The sequence below is a fragment of the Manacus candei genome, unplaced genomic scaffold (genome assembly GCF_025592945.1).
Source record: "Manacus candei isolate 608988 ecotype Guabito, Panama unplaced genomic scaffold, ASM2559294v1 h1tg000019l, whole genome shotgun sequence".
In the NCBI taxonomy this organism is placed as follows: Eukaryota; Metazoa; Chordata; class Aves; order Passeriformes; family Pipridae; genus Manacus; species Manacus candei.
In genome coordinates, this window is record NW_026138067.1 from 7,544,606 (window position 1) to 7,567,095 (window position 22,490).

The 22,490-nt window shown below is 37.2% G+C and overlaps 1 protein-coding gene across 1 annotated transcript in view; it reads right to left on the reverse strand.

Annotated features, from left to right (window-relative positions):
* The window catches only part of ANGPT1 (angiopoietin 1), a 159,368-nt gene that overhangs the window by 75,367 nt on the left and 61,511 nt on the right, over nucleotides 1–22,490 (reverse strand). The window contains exons 2-4 of the mRNA XM_051785177.1: nucleotides 16,169–16,324; nucleotides 12,585–12,706; nucleotides 3,860–4,092 (exon numbers count right to left, since the gene is read on the reverse strand). Of these exons, the coding sequence (XP_051641137.1) occupies nucleotides 3,860–4,092; nucleotides 12,585–12,706; nucleotides 16,169–16,324 (511 nt within the window). The remainder of the gene's footprint in view (nucleotides 1–3,859; nucleotides 4,093–12,584; nucleotides 12,707–16,168; nucleotides 16,325–22,490) is intronic.

A 22,490-nucleotide genomic window follows, 5' to 3' on the forward strand; every position in this document is an offset into this window, starting at 1 on the left:
TGTCTCTACACTAATCAGCTATATTATTCACAGGCTCCTAGCAGGCAAACTTGTGATAGTTTCCCAAATTATTCAAATCAATCTAAAAATAAGTCTTTTGATATGATTATGTCACTACTGGAGGAAATGTATCTCATGTTTTGTAATCAAAAAGCAATGGTTATCACTAAATTGTTTTCAAACTAATTTGTTTAGCTGTATTATTACTTTTTTCAGTTTCACAATTTGGAAAATCCAGAACACTATGATTTATGAGAAGAATAAAATAATTTTCCTGTCTGTGACTTATCTTGGGACAGAATTTTAGGTTTCTTGATATGGCTAATCTTTTTTTAAAATATATAGACATACATGTAATATAAAATATATTTACTTACATTTTTATTTTATGGTTGAAAATCCAATAAAGGTACTTAAAGTCACTCATCTTTGACAATCTGGCCTTGTAGACTTCATACCTCACTTCAGTTGTGCTTCCTTTCAAAGAAAGTTGTGCTTCCTTTCCCTAGTTAAAACCCCAAAGTTCTTAAGGGGACCCATCATTTTGTAGCTCTGTAGCTTTCTAATAAGTAAAAAATCTTTATCGATCTTGAGGATATCTAGTAACCTGCACCTAAATGACTTTTATCAATGGAAAGTATCTCTTAATGTTACTGACTATTCCTTTTCTCCCTACCATTAGTTATTTTGTACACTTCCATGACAGCATCCCACATACCTCTCTCCTCTCTAATAGTTCTGTATGTTACAGCTCTCTCTCCTCATATAGAAATTGTTCCAGGTCTCTAATTTGTCCATTGTCCTATTCTTTTCTGGTCCATTTCCATTTCTACTATATCTCTTATGAAATTAGATGACTGAGATTTTATGAAGTATAAGAAAGAAGGGCTGCCAACTTATCTATGTGTCGCATTTTGTTATTCTCCCTCTCCCAAGAAACACCAGTGCTCACAGAAAGTTTTTTATTTTGAACATTAGTGTACACTTCAAGACTTGTGTTAGACTATCTAAGTTTCATATTTTGGTGTGAATTTAGAAGAGTATCTCCAGTGTTACTTCCCAGCATGCATATGGAGATGGAAATCATCTTCAACATATATTTGCACAGACTGAAGTTGGCTTTAATTTTTGGCATAACCAAATCCTTTTGTATTTAGTCTCCATTAGAATTGTGTTGTGTTCCAGGATAATATTATTATTTTAACTTCAGTTATCTGACTCCTTTTTCAGCTGTGAATGTATCTGTGAAAAAATGTTGGTCATCTAGATTTAATTAGACGATAAGTGGAAACGTTTCTGCAATTATTTCTCTTTAAATTATTCTCTTTAAATAAAAAAGGTATCCAAGGAAAATTCTGAACATAATACACAAAAGGTAATGGAGTACAAACCCAAGGGTCTTAGTTAGGTTTTTAATTTATATTTAGGCATATGACTGTGCTAAGCATCCTTTGCTTCACAGTTCCTCAGAAGTTAAAAAGACTGTTGAAAACTCAGATTTTCAGGTACTGAATAAGTACCCAGGAGCTCAATCTAAAACATCCACTTCTGTATTCCTCATTCACAGTTTTTATAAGAAGCAGTTGAGGAAATGAAGTTTAGGGAAAATGCTGTTTTGTTTGTTGTTTTTTTCTTTGAATCAAATTCCAAATTTCCAAATCTTTTTAACCTTAAAAAGAACTTGCAGTATATCTCTGTATGAGAATAATATATCTTTCATTTCGATACTGATTTTAAAATACTCCTGAGCTTTATTAGAACACTCGGGACACAGCCCTGCCAGGTTTCTTTGCCAAAAAAACATAAAACATAATGAAGGCTTTGCATTGCATCACAATGTTTCTCTACTGATATGAGAACAGTCTACTATGAAACATGTTATTTAATTCAAAATACTAGGGAACAATATAACAAAATGAGCAGAAGGGAACATTTAGAATGAACATGAGAGGAGAAAAATCGGGGTTTTTTTTAAAAGTAGTCTATCAACATGGGCCCAAGCATGCAACACTTCCAAAGGAAGAGATGCAATCCTCACCACTTGAGCAGTTTAGATTTAAGCCACACAAGTTGCATGGGAATATATAGCAGAGAGAAAACCCACAGTGCCTTGAGTTGAATAGTTTGAATCATCTAGTACGTCTTCCACCTCTTAGACAGAGCTTTGAATAATGACAGAGGTGACAAATTTTCAATAGATGGGATGGTGTGATTGTTTGATGGGGTTTTTTGTGTTTTTTTTTGTTTTTAGATAATTTATGGCACTTGGAATTACAATGATCAAATATACTGAACTCTTTGGACTGCTGGTACTTAACCTCTCATAGACCTCCCTCATCCATGTTTCCACGCTTACTGAATGACTATCACAACTCACACATCTACAGTTTCTTTCTAAGTATATTCTGTACCCTTTCTCAGAAAGGGTTTTTGTATTGTCATTTCTGTATTACTTTGCCTTGTTTTGCATAGTTACTAATTTATTCTTCCCAGTGTCACGTTTCCATTCTTTTCAGTGGTCTCCATTCACCCATCTCCCTTGAACAGTTCTGACTAAAGGAATGTCTTTCCCAAGACACTCTGCAATGTCTTTGGCATATGAAAACTGAAATTCTACCTGAATTTCTGTCTCTGTTGCTATAAAACTGTTTACTAAGAAAGGCATACTTGAAGAGAATTGTCCTAGAGTCTTTGTCAACACTTTCTCTCAAAGGATGTTATTTCTACCTTTATTCTTTTGAGTTTTGAGATGTAGCAGAACTAGTACCAGTAGTGCTTGCAATAGAATGTCCCATTCAAAATTACTGTGCCTCAGTTTAAAGAAATCAGACAAGCAAAGTGAAGAAACAATAAAGAAAGGAACTTAAGCAGCCAAGCAAACAAAGAAGCGGTATTACACAAACAGGTGCATTGTCTTAAAGGAGTTCATAAAGCAGTCACTCAGAACTTTGGGGTCTCCAGGCAGAAAGGACCCCCAGAAACCCTCAGTGAAGCCCCTCAGAGGCCTTATAAGGATACATATATATGCTAATAAGTGTTGGGAATTGTCATGAATATGTAACAGGATGGCAAGAAATGCAAATGAATAATCACACAATGCAAACATGTAAACTCTAGCTGAGATGTCATGACTTTGGTAAAATTATTACCAGTATACTTGGTTCACAGAATAAATAATGTCTGACTTCTAAACTCACAAACTGAGTCTGAGAGATTTCTTTTAAGTGCCAATTTTGGGCAACAGTTTGGAGTGTGCTTGATACACAAACAAAACACAGCAAGGCAGAAGAAAGAAAAATTATCCCTTATTATAAATAAAATCTTCATTCAAGTGAAGACATTCATCTTTTGGATGTCTACCGACAGCACCATAAGTGCCTAAATCCGAGGTCATCAACATTATAAGCCACATATATGTAAAAAATCCTGAGTTACTTTGTTTTCTATCATGTTCTCTCCATTGATTGTATGGGAAGACTAGAGTAAATGAGGAATAGGCATCTGTAAAATTAACACCCACAATTGGTTGTATTGTTCCCAACAGAAGGAGACAGATACTCAGAGCAACAAAACAATATGGCTAACGTAAAGTTGATGGAATTATGGCCTAGCTATGGTCGAGGTATAATAACTCAATGACACTAAATCAAAAAAATCAAATATGGCTGTTAGTACAAGGGTCAGCCTCAGCAATGTCTAAAATATATTTGATTTGTGGGTTAATATCAGCTCTCTTGTCCTCAACTATAATGTCTTTTTCTTTCTTGGAATAAGCTCATTAAGTTCTGCCTTCCCAAAAACTCAGGACTTCAGAGGAAATTTCCTAATACTTCTAATGTTTTTAATGATATATTCTTACCTCCTTCCTTGGAGCAGAGGGTGATCAGAGTGTGAACTGTATCCATCAATTCAAGTTGCTGTTTCTGTAGGACGCTGTTATTGCTTGTTGCCTTGTTTAACTGCTTCTCTAGTTCCTGGATTATGTAGCTTTGTCGTGTGACTAAGCTTTGTAGATTCTCTTTTTCCTCCTTCAAAGTGGCCAGCTCCTCTTTGTGCCTTTCTTCCATTTCCAAAATTCTGTGCTCAAGAAAGCTAAAATGAAATCAATTAGTAGATATTATTTCAAGCTAAAATAGTTAAGAATACAAAAACCAGAACTTTTTTTTTCATGGTATAATTCACTACCTAACTTAATAATTCTAAAAATTTCACATCTAGTAATTCAGCCCACTGATTTTCTCTGTCAAGTAGCCAAATATGACTGATATCTAAGATTCCATTTTGTGATGTTTGCATACTGTACTGCTTAAAGTGCATGGAACCGCATATGTAGGTGTTACTCTTGTCTAAGTACATGAGCATAAGGTCAGTAACCAAGAATCACAGAATCACAGAATATGTTGAGTTGGAAGTGACCCACATATTTGTACATAAAACCTTAGGCAGAAAAGCCTAAGGCAGGCAGAGGAGGGAGAAGAGCAGGGCGTTGAAGAGCGATATGTATGGGTCAATATGATACGAGACAAAAATCAGGGGCAAACTGAGAAAGAGCTTGTGAAGGGTCTTGCCACTGAATGAAAGATAAGCATTGGCAGTTATGGAGGGCCATCAAGAGATATGGAACCCATAATAAAAGTACCATTTGATGTGGTCTGTGACACTGGGATAAGAATTGCACTCCAGATGAGTGGTAGCTTCTTTCTCATTAAGAATAGTACTGTTTTCCCAAAAGGTAAATAAAAAATTTGCAATTTAATAGAAGATTCCTTTGTTTTCCTTGAGTCTACATATGTATTCCACCACACTCCCAAGTGTTGTTTTCTTATTCCACAAAAGGCTTCTCAGACAGAAAACTGTTGGGTATCACACTATGCAACATGCTTACATCAATTTTTATAAATAATTTTACACATGTATAGAAACACTTTCTCAGGATTAATATTGTTTTTCTACTACCCTCTCTGTCCTGTGCCGAAGTATACAATTTACAAAGATCAAAGACATATTGAAATATATCTAAAAGAGTAGAGGTGTTGTAGACATAAAGGACAGCTAATATCTGTCAACAGTGAACAAGACGTTTTTTCATGACAGTGCTTTGATGCTGTGGTGGGAGTTTAGCAGAAAGAATTTATTAATATTAGATAAAGAAAGTAATTCAATCTCTCTTCTACTTTCTCTTTAGGGATTCTACTGTATACACAAAAAGAGATGTTTCTCATGCCCACAAACCAACTGGTGGTTACAAACTTGCCAACAAACTGCTTCCTGTTCAAGTCAGTCTTAGGTTTTATTTATTTGCACTCTCCCTCCACCTTTGTTTTTACTTCTGGATAATAGATCAGTGGCAAAATGCCTGCATAATTTCAGGTCATTTAACCTAACTGAAGAATGTAATAAAATCCATATGGAGTTGTTTCTACTCGATATCACAGAGCCTTGATATGAGCTCTTACAGATGATAACAATGCAAAGATTAAATTCAGACCCTGGATTTGCTGTACAAGCTAGAGGGAGATCAAATTTTGTTTGTTTGTTTGTTTGTTTGTTTGTTGAAAAAAAAAAAGAAACCAAGCAGCAAATCTTTTTTTTTTTCTGAAACTTTATAAATGTGAGACTTACAAAGATACTGAAGAAAACATACTTTGTAATATCAACATATCTAGTTCTGTGAAAATCAGAAGCATCTGGGTAAAGGGAGCAAAAAAAAAAGATGGGAAGGGGATTTATCATGGGGTCCCAAACACAAAGGGGAACACGATATCTCATTTTAAAAGGCTCATTAATTAGTAACAAAAGCATAACAAGATGGAATGAGATGGTAGAAAGTTACAATCTGAAACAAAGTGCGAATTTTGAAGCCAAAGACTATAAATTATTTTAACACTTAATCAGACCTGTGGTTGATTTTTTTCATCACTTGAACTCTAATATTAAACACCATGCTCTAGATTCACATAGATATTTTTGAGAATATTTATGTGAAAGTTTTGGAGTTTTGTTATGCAGAAGGTCAGATGTAGTTTAGTTAGGAAGAAGTGGACAAAAATGTTCAGATGGATTTGGTTTTAGTCAAAAAGTATTGCTCGGAAAAAAATGTTCCATTTGATATTTATCGGTTCTATCCACTTTTTTCCACTTTTTTTTACAGAAATTATTGAAATCCTCATTATTACTCTAGATTTTAACTTTTCTGATAGATTAGTTATGTCAATGTACTTGGTATAGGAACAAAGTGGGTCCTGGGCACAGTCTGTAATAGAATGGGTGCTAAGTGGGGCCACATCCCAGTCTGACAGCTTACAGTCCACTGAAATGTTTTGTATTATCAATGTAAGGGAATATACCATTCTGGAAGCTAGAATATAGTTTTAAAGTTAAGTAGTAAGAAAAGACAAAAAAGTTCCCTTTATTTTTGTCCATACCATAGTACAGTACAATGTTTTTCCTTAATTCCACTATATTCTATTTGCATGTCCACAACTAAATGATTTCCATAACTGAATGATTTCATGTGAAAGAAAGAGCCTTTGACAGCCACAATTTATGTATTGGATTATTTGTTTCCCACTGTGGCCTTCCTAAGACCACAGTAAATGAACCCATGGTGATGACAAGTCTTATTTGCAGCAGCACTGGCCATGTCGAGCAAGAAGGAAGAAGCTGACAATGTTTAGAGCTTCACAGTTTGGCATCTACACAGACAGACAGCAAGCAGATGTTTTACAGTTCTAGTAGTAGTACATCCTAACATTTCTGAGTGGTGTGTCAACATGTGGTGGAAAGATGGAAGTGTCACAGCATTTGGTTCCTTTGCAACTTGCTATGTAGATTAAAAGTCCTGTTATTATAAACTGTAAAACTAAGCTGTTTTCAGGAATGCATATGCATTGATGCAATGAGCTTTCTATATTCATAAATCTCTATCAGATAAGAGTAAGTCCTGAGGATAGGACCACTCCCTGTATTCCTGGAAGAAGTCCAAAATATTCATTTTGTTTCACTAGGAATCAATGAGAAACCTTTTATCAAAGCTCCAAATGAACAAAAGCAAAGTTTTCACATAGATCAGGGATTTCTGAACTGGCCTGTTCCAAAAGGAAGAAATCCTTAAACAGCGTGAGAAAAGCTGCTCTTATGGCTTTTGTCTCCAATGTGGTCAGAATTTTTCATTGGTATTGTTACATTAATACTTGCTATAGCTCATTTAAATAAAAATAATAAAAAAAGAAGTTCTAGGATCTCAGAAAAAAAATCTTGGAACAGATTGAAAGTTATTACAAAGATACTTAGCTATTCTTTTTAACAGTTGCAAGACCACTATGTTGTCTCTTTTTTTGAGATCAGACAACTTCTAATAGACAACTGCCATGAAGAAATAACTTTGTCGAGTGCTTGTTAAAGATATTTTCTCAATTTTTTAAAGAAGCATTATGAAAACAGTTAAAATGAAACTATTTCTACTAGCTTTCATTAATGACTATTGCTAGTATAAAATATTAAAATAAAAAAAAAAGAAGGCTGTCTCTATATCAATGAATCCAAAAATCTGAAAAGGCTGACTGAAACATTCTTTTATAGCACTTTCCATAAAATTTTATCATTCTTTTTTGCAGTAAGTATGCCTTTCCTACACATCTGAAATTCCTATATGTTTCCAATATGTTTGAAATTTACATATGGTTGAAAATATTACTGATCTAGACAGATGAAACTGTTATGGGAACTACAAAACAATAAAAATAAACCACTAGAAGCATCATATAAATATACATTATATATATGTATAAAGACATGCATATATATGTGGGTTTTATATTTGCAGCCTTCAGTCTGGGGAAATAAATCAGTCTTTTGGGGAACAGAATTAAATTGTGAAGAAAAAAATATTGTTAACATGAGTAAATACCAATATTGTCCACTGGACAATGACTCTTTGGAGTCATTATCTAGAAGACAATTAAACTAAAAACAAACATGCACATGCACACCCCAAACCCAGATAAATTTAATTATCCTAAAAAATAACTGTGTCTCAATGTCTAATATAGTGATTTTGGTAGGGCAAGGAATCTATTTTCAACCGTACAAATGATGTGTTGACTTTGTCAGTGTATAAGCCAGTGGAATGCCTGGTGCAACTGTGCTCTGTCCAGCTGATTCAGAAAAAGCCCTCTAATAATGCTGGAGAGGGTAGAACACCAAACAGAAGTCTAAGAATGACTTCCAGTAAAAGCTGTTGTCATTTTGAAAGGTGATGAAGTAGAACATATAGGAAGCACTCTGGTAGCTGCCCAGGGAGGAAGGAAAGTCTGTTTTAGACAATTTGCCATATAAGGTAGGTAGTTTATTCACTAATCCGTTCCAGACCACAGGAGTTCAAGAGATTTTTTTAATCTTTGTTTTCAGAGGCCTCAGTTTAGACATGTGAGAAGAGGATATAGACCAGATCTTAGAGATGGACATCTTTCTCATTAAAATAATTTTTAAAAATTCAAGATTTATTAAATATACAGATAAAACATATGCTTTGTTGAGCTATTCAAGTAAATAAACAAATAAATGTCATACTAGAAAAAATTATTTGGCCATAAATATGTAGGTGTCTTTTACTGTGTATGTATGGGAAGACAAACAGGTAGAGGATTTCAGTGGGTTTTTTTGAGTGCAAGAACATTATTCTCTCATTGAGACAGTTTCAGATGAGGGAAATTTTCCCTGTATTGTTAGGTGTTGGTCACTCATACTTACCTTGGTGGTCTGATATTGTGTGAACAGTTTAAGGAAATATGAAAATATGTGTCCCCGTATTTCTCAAGGCAAATGAAGTAACCGGAAAAGTAAAGTAATCCAGAATTCCATTATACTTTTCCTCATTTGTTTTGTTTCAGTAAACAAAAAGGGTTTTTTACACTTGCATATTGAAACAAACAGCACACTAAGTTAAATGCAGCTGGTACACTCTGGGGAAAAAAAAGGAGCTCATAACCCACTTAAGCAGGGAAGTCTTTCAAGAATAAATCAAAATAACATTTAGAAAGCTCTTGTGGGAGAAAAAAATGGCAATGGAAGAAACCACCATTTACATTATAGTGGGTGGGAACCCACAAAACTAAATTATTTATGGCATGAGAGCACTCAATGGAAACATGATTCTAGGGCAAATGTGACTACTTATGCCATGGAAAATCTTTTACTTCAGTGGATAAAAAGAAAAAAAATTGGCCCTTCTTCCCAGTAGAGACAGGAAATAAAAAGAAAGGCCAAGAATAGACATGTTTCTAGTCTAAAGAACATGCACTGGTCCCTTGTTGATAAGCAATGTTCGTTTTATTTAAAGATAATATACAAGTTATTATAGTACCTCACCGATGAGTTATTGTTACTATAAGAGTTTGTATTACTTTTATTCAAAATCTAGTTCTTAGAAAGTGACTAAGATTATTTTTATTTTATATAGAGGAATTTTAGCACAGGGAAAGAAATTATCAGCTCACAGTACACCACCTGTTTCAATCATTCTTGCAATGACAATAGTTCCTACACTAGTTCCCACTGCAGTATAAATCTGCTGCAAAAGAAAGGCCCTTTCCAAAAAAGTTTACAGTCCATGTGAGTAATGTGGATAAAAGGGGTTTTCTCTCTTTTATTGATGTGAAAGTGATATGGAGAGGGATGAAGAAAATTTAACTGCAAATAGCTACTAAACACAGCCTGATGGGTAATCTGTAAATACTGTTTAAAATTAAACAAGATAAAATCATTGGCATGTCCACAAACCTAGTATCTGCTGAGGTCACCAAGATTTGTCCTACAGCGAACCTGACACACAAATGACTGATTTCAAGATCAGGACCTACAAGGCCAAGACTACACAGTTCTTTGTTAGGAGTAGATGATGATACAAGAGCTGATGATCTATATTTTAGTGTAATAATAACACTGCCCTCTCCCTAATTTTATCACTCCCAAGGAGAGTGTAAAAGAACCTACACAGTGCATGCCAGATTCTTGCTTCATTGCAAGATGAAATTCCACATGCTTTTCCATTTTTCCACATATACCCACACCTCTGAGAGAAACAGTAAGGTGTGCTTTTTAAAATAGTCCTCCTTTTCCTCTGACTTTTCACGGACCATTTCATCATAATGTCAACCAAGTCAAAGGTCAACTCAAGTAAACCTTATTTGTTTACTGACATGAAGGCTTTACACTCTGATGCATTACTAAGGTAAATAAATAAATTCAAATTATTAACTACACAAAATTCAGTCTCTTGAGCAGGCAACAGAATTTTGTTGCTAACCAGATTGCAGCAGATAAAAGTGCAAGTATTTATATACTTAACTAATGCTTGGATTGATCCTAGTTTGATATAGATTTGTAAAATATGTAGAATGAACTGCCTCCTGCCCATACCCACTCTCTCTGTGGACTACAGGGAGAGCCCACATAAATATTTTAGGTGATTACTTAGTTTTGAGATGGTTGAAGGCAAAGTTAATCCCGTGCTAATTTATTGACATTTCCGATTGATTAAGGGACATCTGTGGAGTTCAAAAGTTTTCAGTGTAATCCAAATTGTCCGGAATAATATTTGTTGGAATTACTGATTATAAACAGTTGTTAGATTAAACACATTAAATGGATTTTCATAGTCACTAGCAATAGTAATTGCTTTGCTACTAGACGCATTTAACAAATATATTTTTTTGTAACAATATTTTCTATTTTTCACAATTACCTGGATTTTGCCTTCTTTACTCTGTAGCTCCTTGCTCACCTTGGTGTTAGTCTGCCTCATGTATAGCCCTGGGCAAGGTTTTTCTGCCTCAGTTGCTGATTCCTGTCCAGCAGCACCAGTGTCACACTGCACTTTTTGACAAACCAGTTGATCTCAATTGAAACAGTCCTCTAAAACTTGTATCAGATGCTTCAGTATCTGCCTCATGTTTAAAGCTGTTTACCTTATGTCATTGTCAGTGTAGACAGTGGAAATAGAAACCACAGTCCTAGTCAGACTGACCTCACAGTTGTTCTTTCTAGAAGGGAACCGAGAGGCCGAGAGTGAGGCTGTGGAGTGAAAGCACTCTGTGTCCTCCCTGCTCACACCTGTGCATTACAGAGGCTGCAGTACAGTGAATCTCTCAAAGGGTAGTCAGGAAGGGGAATGGCTTTTCCCACTGTACTGGGTGCCAATGCCCAGGTGCTGGTAGCAGGGGCTGTGAGGCAGCCTCTGTGAGGAAACACTGGGGCTGCCTCATATAGGGCACAGGTGGTTCCAGCCAGCTCCAACCGACCCACCACAGGGTACAGTGTGAGGAATGAGGGGAAAAGTGAGAGAAACAGTGCTGCAGGCACCAAGATCAGAGAAGAAGAGGGAAGGAGGCACTGGAGCAGATAGAACCTACGGCCTGTGGGAGAGACCATGGTGGAGCTGATTTTTTCCACAGAGGACCCCATGCTGGAGCAGGTGATGTCCAAAAGTAGGCTGCAGCCTGTGGAGAGCCCACATGGAGTAGTCTTATCTGCAGCCTGTGGGAAAGAACCATGCTGGAGAAAGAGTATGAGAAAGAAGAGGAGGCAAAGAGTTGTGCACTGTCCACAACCCCATTCCTCATTCCCCTGCATGGCTCGGGGGGGAGAGAAGAGTCAGGAGTAAAGCTGACCCTGGGAAAAAGGGGAGGTAGGGGTGAAAGGTCTTTTTGGTTTTGTTTCTGTTTCTCACCATCCTATGCTGTTATTAATTGGCAGTAAATAAGGCTGTTTCACTCATGACAGTAACTGATGAGTGATCTCCCTGTCTTTATCTTGACCACAAGCTTTTTCATCATATTTTCTCCCCATTCCGATGACGAGGGGCAGTGAGAGAGTGGCTGGGTGGGCGTCTGGCAGCCAGACAGGGTCAACCCACCACACACGCTCTCTGACATACTGAATTGCCAAGTCCAGTGACTTCAGGTGCCACAAAAAGGGAACATTGAAACTGTTTCTTGACTCTCACTTTTCTGCTTAAAAAAGTTGTGCTGCTAAACAGTTTTTTCATCACCTTCAACATAAACCCCAAATGTTTACCATTGACTCACTCCTTAAACAGAGTATGGCTCCAAGTATGCAATATATAATTGAGTCCAAAAGGAGAGAGAGATCCTTCTACATCATATATTTGTATCATTAAAATTAGATATGAACTACTGAATATTTTCTGTTTCTTATGCACTTTAGGATAGTTGAAAATCTCATCATTTTTTATTAATATTTTTCTACTTGAAAGTGCTCATAAAAGTTATCCCTATCCTTTTTGGTAGTAGGAACTGTGGTCATATGACCCAGTTGTCATGAAGCAAACTAAGATGTGAACTTACAGTGAACATGAAAAGTGGTAAAAATCTGCTAGCATTTATCATACAAGAGCTAACATAGTGTAAGTTCACACACCTTAGGTCTTTTAGCCATTTCCTAAACATTACATCTACTTTCCACTTACCATATTTGCTTCTTTCATTCCATCAGTTGCTTAGAAGAAAATATGCACAGACCACCTTGTGATGAACAGAGAAAGAGGGTAAGAGACTCATTCTTACCTGTTTTTCTCGTGAATTTTTAGGATTTCATGTGTCTGTTGTAGCAGTTGTTTTTCTAGCTTGTATGTTGACAGTGAATTTTCCAGTAGCTGAATTTCAAGTCTGGATGTTTGATTTAGCACCTTAGAGATAAATTAAAAACACTAATGTTTATATTGTCCTTGTTGTTTTGTCATAGCAGCATAATACAACCATTTCATTCTGATTCAATGATTTTCAAAAACTGTTTCTAAATCCTTTTTAAACCTCAGCTGCTCAGCTTGTGCAAATGAACTCAATCAAGCTACACTGATATATACCAGCTGATCTTCTGGCAACCTGTTTACTGTAGAATAATACTAGACCAGCAGAAAAAGGCAAGGTGACTGCCAAATAAGCTTCATTTCAATGGAAAGAACAAGAGGCTTGCCTCAAACATGCATTCCTACAAAGCATGCTTAAACCAGAAAAGTGCAGGAGTACTTGGACTGAAGTCAGTGTTGCCTCTGCTGTTTTGTAAATAGAGTTCCTACTTTAGCTTTCCCCTGAGTTCTCTCTTTTGCAGTGTTGGCAGAAGTCTGGTGTCTGCATATGTGATCACTACTTGTACTCTTGTACAGACTTTTAAGATGAACACTGTGATCCTAAACATTGCTTTATAAAATTCTCTTTCACTTTAGTGGTGGTCTGTATCAGCAGCACAAGTTTCAAAAAGTATATCAGACCAAAAGAAGACTTAACTATATGAAAGAGAATAGATTCTAACAAAAATAGTTCAAAAGCAGAAATAGCAGAATGTTTTGAAGAGTGAAAGCAATAATATTAAGTAATGTTAGTTGATTTTTTTTTGTTATTGTCATTCATTACATAGAGTCTGAAGGAGTGTGTAAATAGTTTTTGTGGATGTGTGTGCACACAACACCTGAGACGCAATCACTTCTGAAAAATTATGTCTCTTTAACGGAATCTATCAGACCTTTCTTGGAAGGATATTAATCATCATAGGATTTTAAATAACATTTTCTCATGCATAGATTCATAGAATAGTTTGAGTTGAAAAGGACTTTAAAGGTCATCCAGTCCAATCCCACTAGAATAAGCAAGGACACCAACTAGATCAGGTTTCTCAGAACCCATTCAATGTGACCTTGAATGTTTCCAGGGATGGAGTACGTACCAGCTCTCTGGGCAACCTGTTCCAGTATTTCATCACTCTCACAGTAAAAACCTTCTTTCTTTAATCTAAATCCACCATCCTTCAGTTTAAAACCCTTGTTCTGTCACAACAGCTCCTGCTAAATAATTTGTCCCCATCTTTCTTGGAGGCCCCTTAAAGCAGTGAAAGTCTGCAGTAAGATCTCCCTAGAGCTTTCTCTTCTCCAGGCTGAACAATCCCAACTCTCTCAGCCTGTCTTCATAGGAGAAATGCTCCAGTCCTCTCATCATCTTCACGGCCCTCCTCTGGACCCACTCCAAGAGGTCCACGTCTTTCCTTTGCTGAGGATCCCATAGCATTCCTGGCAGGAATTTGTTACACAACATAAAGCAATGAGAATGGCTCTCAAGCTCAGTTCAGTGCCTTATTTTTGTTTGAAATCATTGACACTCACAGAGCAACACGAGTTGTCCTTTCTCAAGGGTACAGAGATTGAAAAATTTGAAAATCATCAGTATGGAGCTGTTATGTTTTTCAAGATGGGTACAATCCTGGAAGTGCCAAGACACATCACAGAAGGACCTGGCAGAAATTGAAAATGTATTATGAAGATTGGTAAGGGATAAGAAGTCCAGAAAGAATAAACAGATTTCCAAAGAAGATATCACTGTGGAGCAGCCTACAAAATGTCAGTAGAGCTTCAGGAAGAGAAGAAAGCCTGAAGGGAATCTTTGGGTTTTTAGATGGATCAGGGATTGAGAGGGTTTACTGAGAAATAAGGAGATGGAGGTTCTATCTTCAGTCCTTCAGACTGCTCCTTGCTCTGGCATGAACACTGCTTATTACAACCATGAGAACGTGACATGCCTTTCTCATAATAGCTACAGACCTTGGTTACTCAGCCATGCAGCTGGGTGCCTCCATCACTTCAAGAGCAGTAATTTTTCGCTTTCTTGAGCCACCTGCACCACTCTTTTCTGATTGATGATAGAGCCAGGGACTACAGGGACTTTCTAATGCTACTGAAACAAGGGAGATAGAATATGCCATCACTGAGCTGAAAGTCAGTGCAAGTACTGCAAGAAGGAAGAGCCACAAGCTGGTATCTCGAACATCCTTTAAATTCTCCATCAATAGGGATAAAAGGAGTAAATGATCCACTCCTCCATGCAGTTGTCAGTGATAACTCTACCTTGAAGTGAATCCTCAAAGGAAAAGTGAGACACAGGCAATGTACATTTTGTCTCTTACCTGCTTAAAGGGGGAAACCATGAATGAGTACTCAACACTCACACCTACAGAGTCCTTTCTGGATATAAGAAGAGTTCCTATGCTTCCTTTACTGAATATATGATACTACAGTTAGTAGTATCACCTTTCTTGCTTTCATAATCAATATACTATGTTTAAGGAACTGTGGTAATTTGAGATCAGTGCAGTGTTTATAAGTGAATATTGATCTATTATCCAAGATGTAGCAGAAGAGGTGCAGGGAACATGTGTAAGACATGTGTCTGTTTTTCATTACTGTTATTTCTCAGTGTACTTTAATATGAATGCATTTAAAATTAGTAATGATATTATAAAGATAAGTAAGGACATTAAAACAGAAAATACAATCTTTCAAGAAGAACATATGCTAGAAGAACAAACAAACAATTGCAATACTTTAATTCCCCTATTCTAAATGAACAGCGAAAGCAGTGCAGCTGGTAACACACTATATGCTACAAAAATCATTAGGAAGTCAACAAAAATAAGGACAAAAAATATGCACCTTAAAGCAATAAAAGCATTCAAAAAGCAAAAAGTACCTATCTTTGCAATAGGCCCAGAGTTAAACTGTACTCAGTGTTTTGACAGTGATATGCATAACTTCAATCACAACAGTGATTTTAGTGCTAGGAATTATATGGAAATGGTTCTTTAAATTCGTGTGATGTTATACAATTTTACAGTAATTAAAAATACATAGTGTTTTATAAAGAACCTGATGCTTGTCCCTCTCCACAGTTTAAAAGCTGCAAACATACTCTACATTTCAAATGGCTGGAAACAACTTGCAGAAAATAAACAAACCCTCTTGGAATAGTAAAGAGACAAACAACAATGAAGATCAAAGGCTCTGATTTAGCCTGAAGGTCATTATTTAGCTTGACGCTTGTATCATTCACAGTTGGTAGTTGTGCTGTTTATTGAAAGTCTAATGGTGATTTAGTTTCCTGGACAGTCTTGCCTTTCTTACGCACACAGAGCTAAATATCACTAACCAAATGAAATCAAAAGAAAAACACATAACAAGGGTCAATCATCACTGCTGTTGCTACCAAGAAACAGAGTTCTTGGAGTCCTGTGTTGAAATGTTTTGTGTGGTGATGCATTAGAAAGGAAAGAGGATGGGAAACCTTCTCTAATTAACAGCTTTTACAAAACCACTCTGGGAACATACCTGGGTTTCAACATCCGTAAGTTTTCTTGTCTGCTCTGCTGTCTGGCTGAGGAGGCTGGTACCTATCTCGAGCATGGTGGCAGTGTGATTCTGCACAGCATTCTGCTGCAGCTGCACCATCTCTGATTTCATGTTTTCCACAATGTAGTTCTCAAGCTGCAAAAGAGAAAAGGTTGTAACTGTAGTATTTTCACCTGTTTAGGTATTCTGGTGATGTCAAGATACATAGCTGGCATTCTTGTCAAAAGCAGAAATTCTAGTATTTTCAAAGAGAGCTCAAGTTTCATTTGACCCTATGACTTTTGGGATAGGGACCTGACTATACTCCTTTCAGTCCCAGAGTCCCAATGTTTTTCCAAGTATCATGGCCTGCTGGCATGAGCTGGAGCACACCATCTGTGTCAAGGTTGCTGTGAGCATTTGTCATGGACATGGCACGGCAGCTCCAAAATGAACACCTAAAAGAGCAAAGCACACCACAGGGAAACACCAAACCCTACTTGTACATCATAACTTACATGTAAGTCCTTCCTAGAAGAGACTCTACCATATCCTACCTCTCCCAGTTTGTTGTGCCTGTCTCACAGTCATTCAGCAACATGATTTTTATTTGGTAAGATCATCACAAAGATTTTCACAAACTCAGCAATGAACACAGCTTAGTTTAACTGTAAAGGAATGGAGACACTGTCATAGAAAAATTATAGAAAGCTGGTTTGCTCCTTTGCTTTTGTTGTCTTGATATTTGGCTTATGTTGGCAGTCTGTTGAATGGAATCTGAACTAGCACCCTCTAAATAAACTGAGTATCCCAGAGAGGGGCACTTTTTGTTACGGTTTGTTTTAGTTAACATAGGCAGGATTGTTGCCTTCTAGCTGATGGGGTTCTTGCCCTGTCACAGCAGACCATAAACCCAGAGCTAGCATACAGGAAGATGAGATTGTTTCTTACACAAGCATTGTTCTGGCTTGATGTGCTCCAAAAAGTATTAACATAAAGAAAGGTGGCCCAGAATATAATTTTCAATACCTCCCACTGAAATAAGCTGGACTCCAGCCAGTTTACACCCAGTGAAGATTTGGTCCTCGGTTTCATTTGGTTGCCGAACATGGTTTTTTGTGGTTAGCTGATTCCAGAAGATGTCGATACAGGGCTTTGCAAAAGTGAGTAAAGCCTTCACACAACAACCAGTGAAGTATGAATTGGATACTGCCCCTACTTTAGGAGAGACCCTCAAGGCCATACAGCAGGTGAAAATTGGCAAAGCACCTGGGGTTGATGGAATTCCATCTGAAGTCTGGAAACATGGGGGCCTTGCACTCCATGCTAAATTTCATGAGTTCTTACTACGCTGTTGGGAACTCGGTGAACTACCATCAGACCTTCGTGATGCAGTCATCATCACCTTGTATAAGAAGAAAGGTACTAAATCAGACTGTTCAAATTACCATGGTATTACTCTACTCTCCATTGCTGGCAAAATCCTGGCAAGAATAGTCTTAAACAGACTAATACCCACTATAGCAGAAGGAATTCTACCTGAAAGCCAATGTAGTTTCAGAGCCAACAGGAGTACCACAGACACGATGTTTGTTCTCAGACAACTGCAAGAGAAGTGTAGGGAACAGAACAAATGCCTCTATGTAACCTTATCGACACCTCACCAAGGCTTTCGATACTGTGAGCAGGAAAGGTGTATGGCAGATTTTGGAACGTTTAGGTTGTCCCCCCAAGTTCCTCAAAATGATCATCTCACTCCATGAGGATCAACACGGCCAAGTCAGATATGGCAATGCACTTTCTGAGCCCTTTCTAATAACTAATGGTGTGAAACAAGGCTGCGTTCTTGCACCAACTCTATTCACAGTCTTTTTCAGCATGATGCTCCAAAGGGCCACGGCAGACCTCGATGATCATGACTGTATCTACATTCGATACTGTACTGATGGAAGCCTTTTCAACCTAAGGTGACCGAAGGCCCACACTAAGACCTTAAACCATCTTGTCTGGGAGCTGCTCTATGCTGATGACGCCGCCCTTGTGGCCCACACAGAAGCAGCTCTGCAGCGTTTAACATCCTGCTTTGCAGATGCTGCTGAGCTCTTTGGGATGGAGGTCAGTTTAAAGAAAACAGAAGTTCTCTATCAACTGGCACCTCAGGAAGTCTTCCATCATCCCCATATCACCATTGACCAATCAGAGCTCAAATCAGTCCAGCAGTTAAATTACCTAGGCAGCCTCATCTCCTTGGATGGTAAGATTGACGGAGAGATAGACAACAGGTTAGCAAAGGCATATAGAGCTTTCAGAAAGCTTCATAAAAGGGTTTGGCGAAGTAAACACTTGAAGAAAAGTACCAAGATCAGTGTTTACAGAGCCACTGTGCTGTCTACTCTTTTATATGGATCTGAATCATGGGTCATCTACCCCCACCACCTGTGACCCCTAGAACGCTTCCATCAATGCTGTCTCCATACAATCCTAAACATCCACTGGTCAGATTATGTGACCAATACATCTGTTCTAGAACAAGCAGCAGTCACAAGTATTGAGGCCATGTTGCTGAGAACACAGCTGTGTTGGGCAGGGTACGTCTCAAGGATGAAGGACCACCGCCTCCCTAAGATCTTGCTTTATGGTGAACTTGCCACTGGTTGCCGCATGAGAGGAGCCCCAAAGACGAGATACAAGGACTCCCTGAAACAACATCTCAGCCTTGGCCATATTGATCAACATAACTGGTCTACTCTGGCCTCCAATCGGGAGGCCTGGAGACACATCATCTATAACGCTGCTGATGCCTTTGAGAAAGCACACAGGACCACTCTCGAGGAGAAAAGACAATGCAGAAAGAATCGTACCTTGCAGAATTTACCACCTAAGGAGTCTTTCTGCTGTACCTTTTGCAATTGGACATACCTGTCTCGTACTGGCCTTTTCAGCCACCAGCATGCTTGTAACAAACATGGGTAGAGACCTTTCCAAATCTTCCTTCGTGAAGCCCAGCCATGATCCCAGACTTCAGCAACCACTGTTTTGCCTAATACATTTAATCACATTGGGCCTGCTTCTGTAGCAGTAAGTGTATTTTACTGTGAAAGATAAGCTGCACAAATAGTAAGAACCAGATGGAGTTCTGTAAAAAGGACTGTAAAAAGGACTAAAAAAGACTGTAAAAAGGACCAGGAGCCAGATATACAGTGTGATTAAAAAGAAGGGTTGCTTTCATCTTATCTATAGGCATACCTGTGCCTAGGGGTCACTATTTTTAGATGTTCTAATGAGCAACTTCAGCTGAGCTCACAAAATATTTATTACAATTTTAATCATTTTTGGGCACCTACTAGTTTTGTAAACACTTTTACAAAGCAAGAACACTGCCACAATGTAAAATATTTTCTGCATAAGACAGTTGTTAATGTTTTATTTGTCTATTTGTTTGTTTACTCCAGTTTGAAGAAGCAATATCCGTGATGATCAAAACTAAAGTGGATGTCCTACAATTCCAGACAACAAAAAAATTTGATTGAATTGTCAGGTAACCGATATGAGATGCAAACCTGCAGAGTGTTTTAAGAGGTTGGTAAAATTTATTTTCAAATACTCTGATAAATATTTAAGTGGGATTTAACAGCCAAGGAAAACTGTCTGTTCCAAAGTAATGTCTTAATGGATGTCACCATTTTCCACTCTCAGTGTAACTTTAGTGCTTTGATTTAACTAATAACTGTGAGACAAGTGTTATAGATATTGAGCTATTTCAAGGGAGATTTTACATATCTATAGCATTTCTATACCATGCTAAACTATATTCAGAAGTATTTTGCCTGTATATCTCTTTCTTATAAGAAAATGCATTTTTAGACACCCTTTGCTTCTTGTTTTCTAACCAGTAATGATTTTAATTTTTTTATCCCTTGAATGTAAATAAACCCTATGAATGAGCCCCAGAAACTGGATTGTTGTCCTTTACCATATCGAGGTCCAGAATATGGAAGTTGATTCTGGAACATCTGAACAAGAAGTTTGAATTTCTCCCACAGATTTCACTTCCTAAAGAAACAGGGCTCTCCAGTCATGGTACTGCTCCTGATGAGTTACCAACATACACATTTCCTCACATCCAATGTCTTTTGCTTTCAGGTAGGAACATAGCATGTCTGTGATATGGCTGTTCCTTGCTTGATTTGTTAGTCTGCAGCTTTCTGAAACTATCTTACTGTACATGGGCCACGTTGTGCATGTGTGTAATGAATGCCTGTGATAACCCATGCAAAACTGTGGTAACTACATTTATTACACATCAGAAATCAGAAATTAGATATTTTACATTACCAATAAAAAAGCCCACATATAGGACATTTATATTTCTAAGTACTTTTTTTGTCTGTTATTTTGCTCACATTACAGAAAGGATTACAATAGAAAAATCTAATTGCAATTGTGTGGAGCTACAGCAGTTTTGACTAGCAAGAACAAGGCATAGATTGAGGCATATTGGATAACCCCTTCATTTAATTATTGCAATCTAACACAGTCCCCATGGTATCTAGTCTTGGGCAATCGCCCTTGGTTATTCACCCCTAAAACAGTCTCAGGTTGAATCTGAGACTGACTCATTATAACGACAAAACTGACTTTCCTGTTTCAGAATTACCTGTTAAATGCTTTTGTAAATATTTGGTGTTCAGTATATGGTCACAATAGTTTCTGTGAGCACATCTCTGGAGTATCAAGAGTTATTCATTCAGGCAAAGAAGGGTTGAACAAGGGCTAAAATAATGTAGAGGTGCTGTGACATTAATTCCCCTTACTTCATTCACCCACTTTTTATAGTTTGCTCAGTGGATTTATTGGTTGCAATACTGGCCCTGGTAAAATAATGGCAAAATTCCCATTGAGTTCAATAGGCCAAGATTTCACCTATTATTTTTATTGCAGGAAGCCAACATTTACCAGGTTCATTATGACCAAGCACAGAGTTTCTTCTGAAGCTTTCCTTTCTTTGCAGGTATTATATTAAGTGTACTGAAGTGAGTTTTCTTTGTGGTTAGTTAAGAGCAATAGCATCTATTTAACAGGTGAAAAAAGGATCCTTGCAGGGTGGTCTCAAAGAAAATGTGACAAGCAGAAACCTACTCACAGAGGTAAATTCAAGAACATTTAGGAGTTTAAGCCATTTTTAAGACCCCTTCATCCTATAAGTAAATTAAATTCAGTTTGTTCAGACACTCTGAATTAGACATTAAATTTATAATGCATGAAAAAATACTCTTTTCAGTGAATCTACTTTTCACATTTGGATTTTCAAATCCTTATATTACTATATCTACTTATTTCAGTTACTTTTTTTTTGCAAAAGCAAAACAGAATTCTTTTCTACATTCATTTTCCCCCATCTCACCACTCCCACTATAGGGCTTTCGATAGTACATTGACATCCTTGTTATTAATTTGGCTGCATCTGCTTTCAGTAAGACTCATTACATTGCATGGGAGTTTTGGGTAATGTCGAATTACCAGTGGGATACATAAGAGCATTATAACAGTCTCAGAAATAAAACTGTCAGAAGTTTCAGTGTTATTGGTTAATAAACATTCCAAAGGATTATACATTAAAAGTATCTAGCTTTTTATGGACAATGTTTATTGAATAATCTTCATAGAAACCACCCAAACACTAATAGAACTATTAAAATGGAAACTGTAACTTAGGGTCTAAGTAAATGATAAGGGTCTGTGGCAGATGGCTGATAAATAAAATATGAGCTTTTTCTTTTACTTTGATCAAATGATGTTGGTCCCAGATTGTTAAGAACTGCTATGATATCCAGATGATGTGAAGTTTTCATCCAGTCTCTTAGAACAAGAATGTAGGTTAAAGTAACAACAGACTGTTCTCCCTCTCCTACCATAGGCTGCACATCATTCCAAATTTTGGCAGGACAATGATCAGTGTTATTTTGTAGGAGTATTTTTGTGTAGTCTTGCTTTGCATACATGAATATATACTAGTAATGCTATATCACAACACAACCAGTGAAAGTTCAGCTCCTCTTTCTTTGTTTTTCTGTTCAAGGGAGGGTCATACCCCTCCACACTGACAAACTGCCCTGGGGAGTGAGATATAAAATTGACATTTGATGTAATTTGTATTTTATAAATGAAATAGCCCTATTGGGAATAACACATAGAGCACCAAGGAATTTCTTTGATGTTTGTAGAAGCAAAAAGGGGTTAGGAAGGACTTTATCACTGAGAAAAGAGATTTTATTTGTGTATTGAAAAAGCCATCATTGCATTTATTTAAAAATATAACATA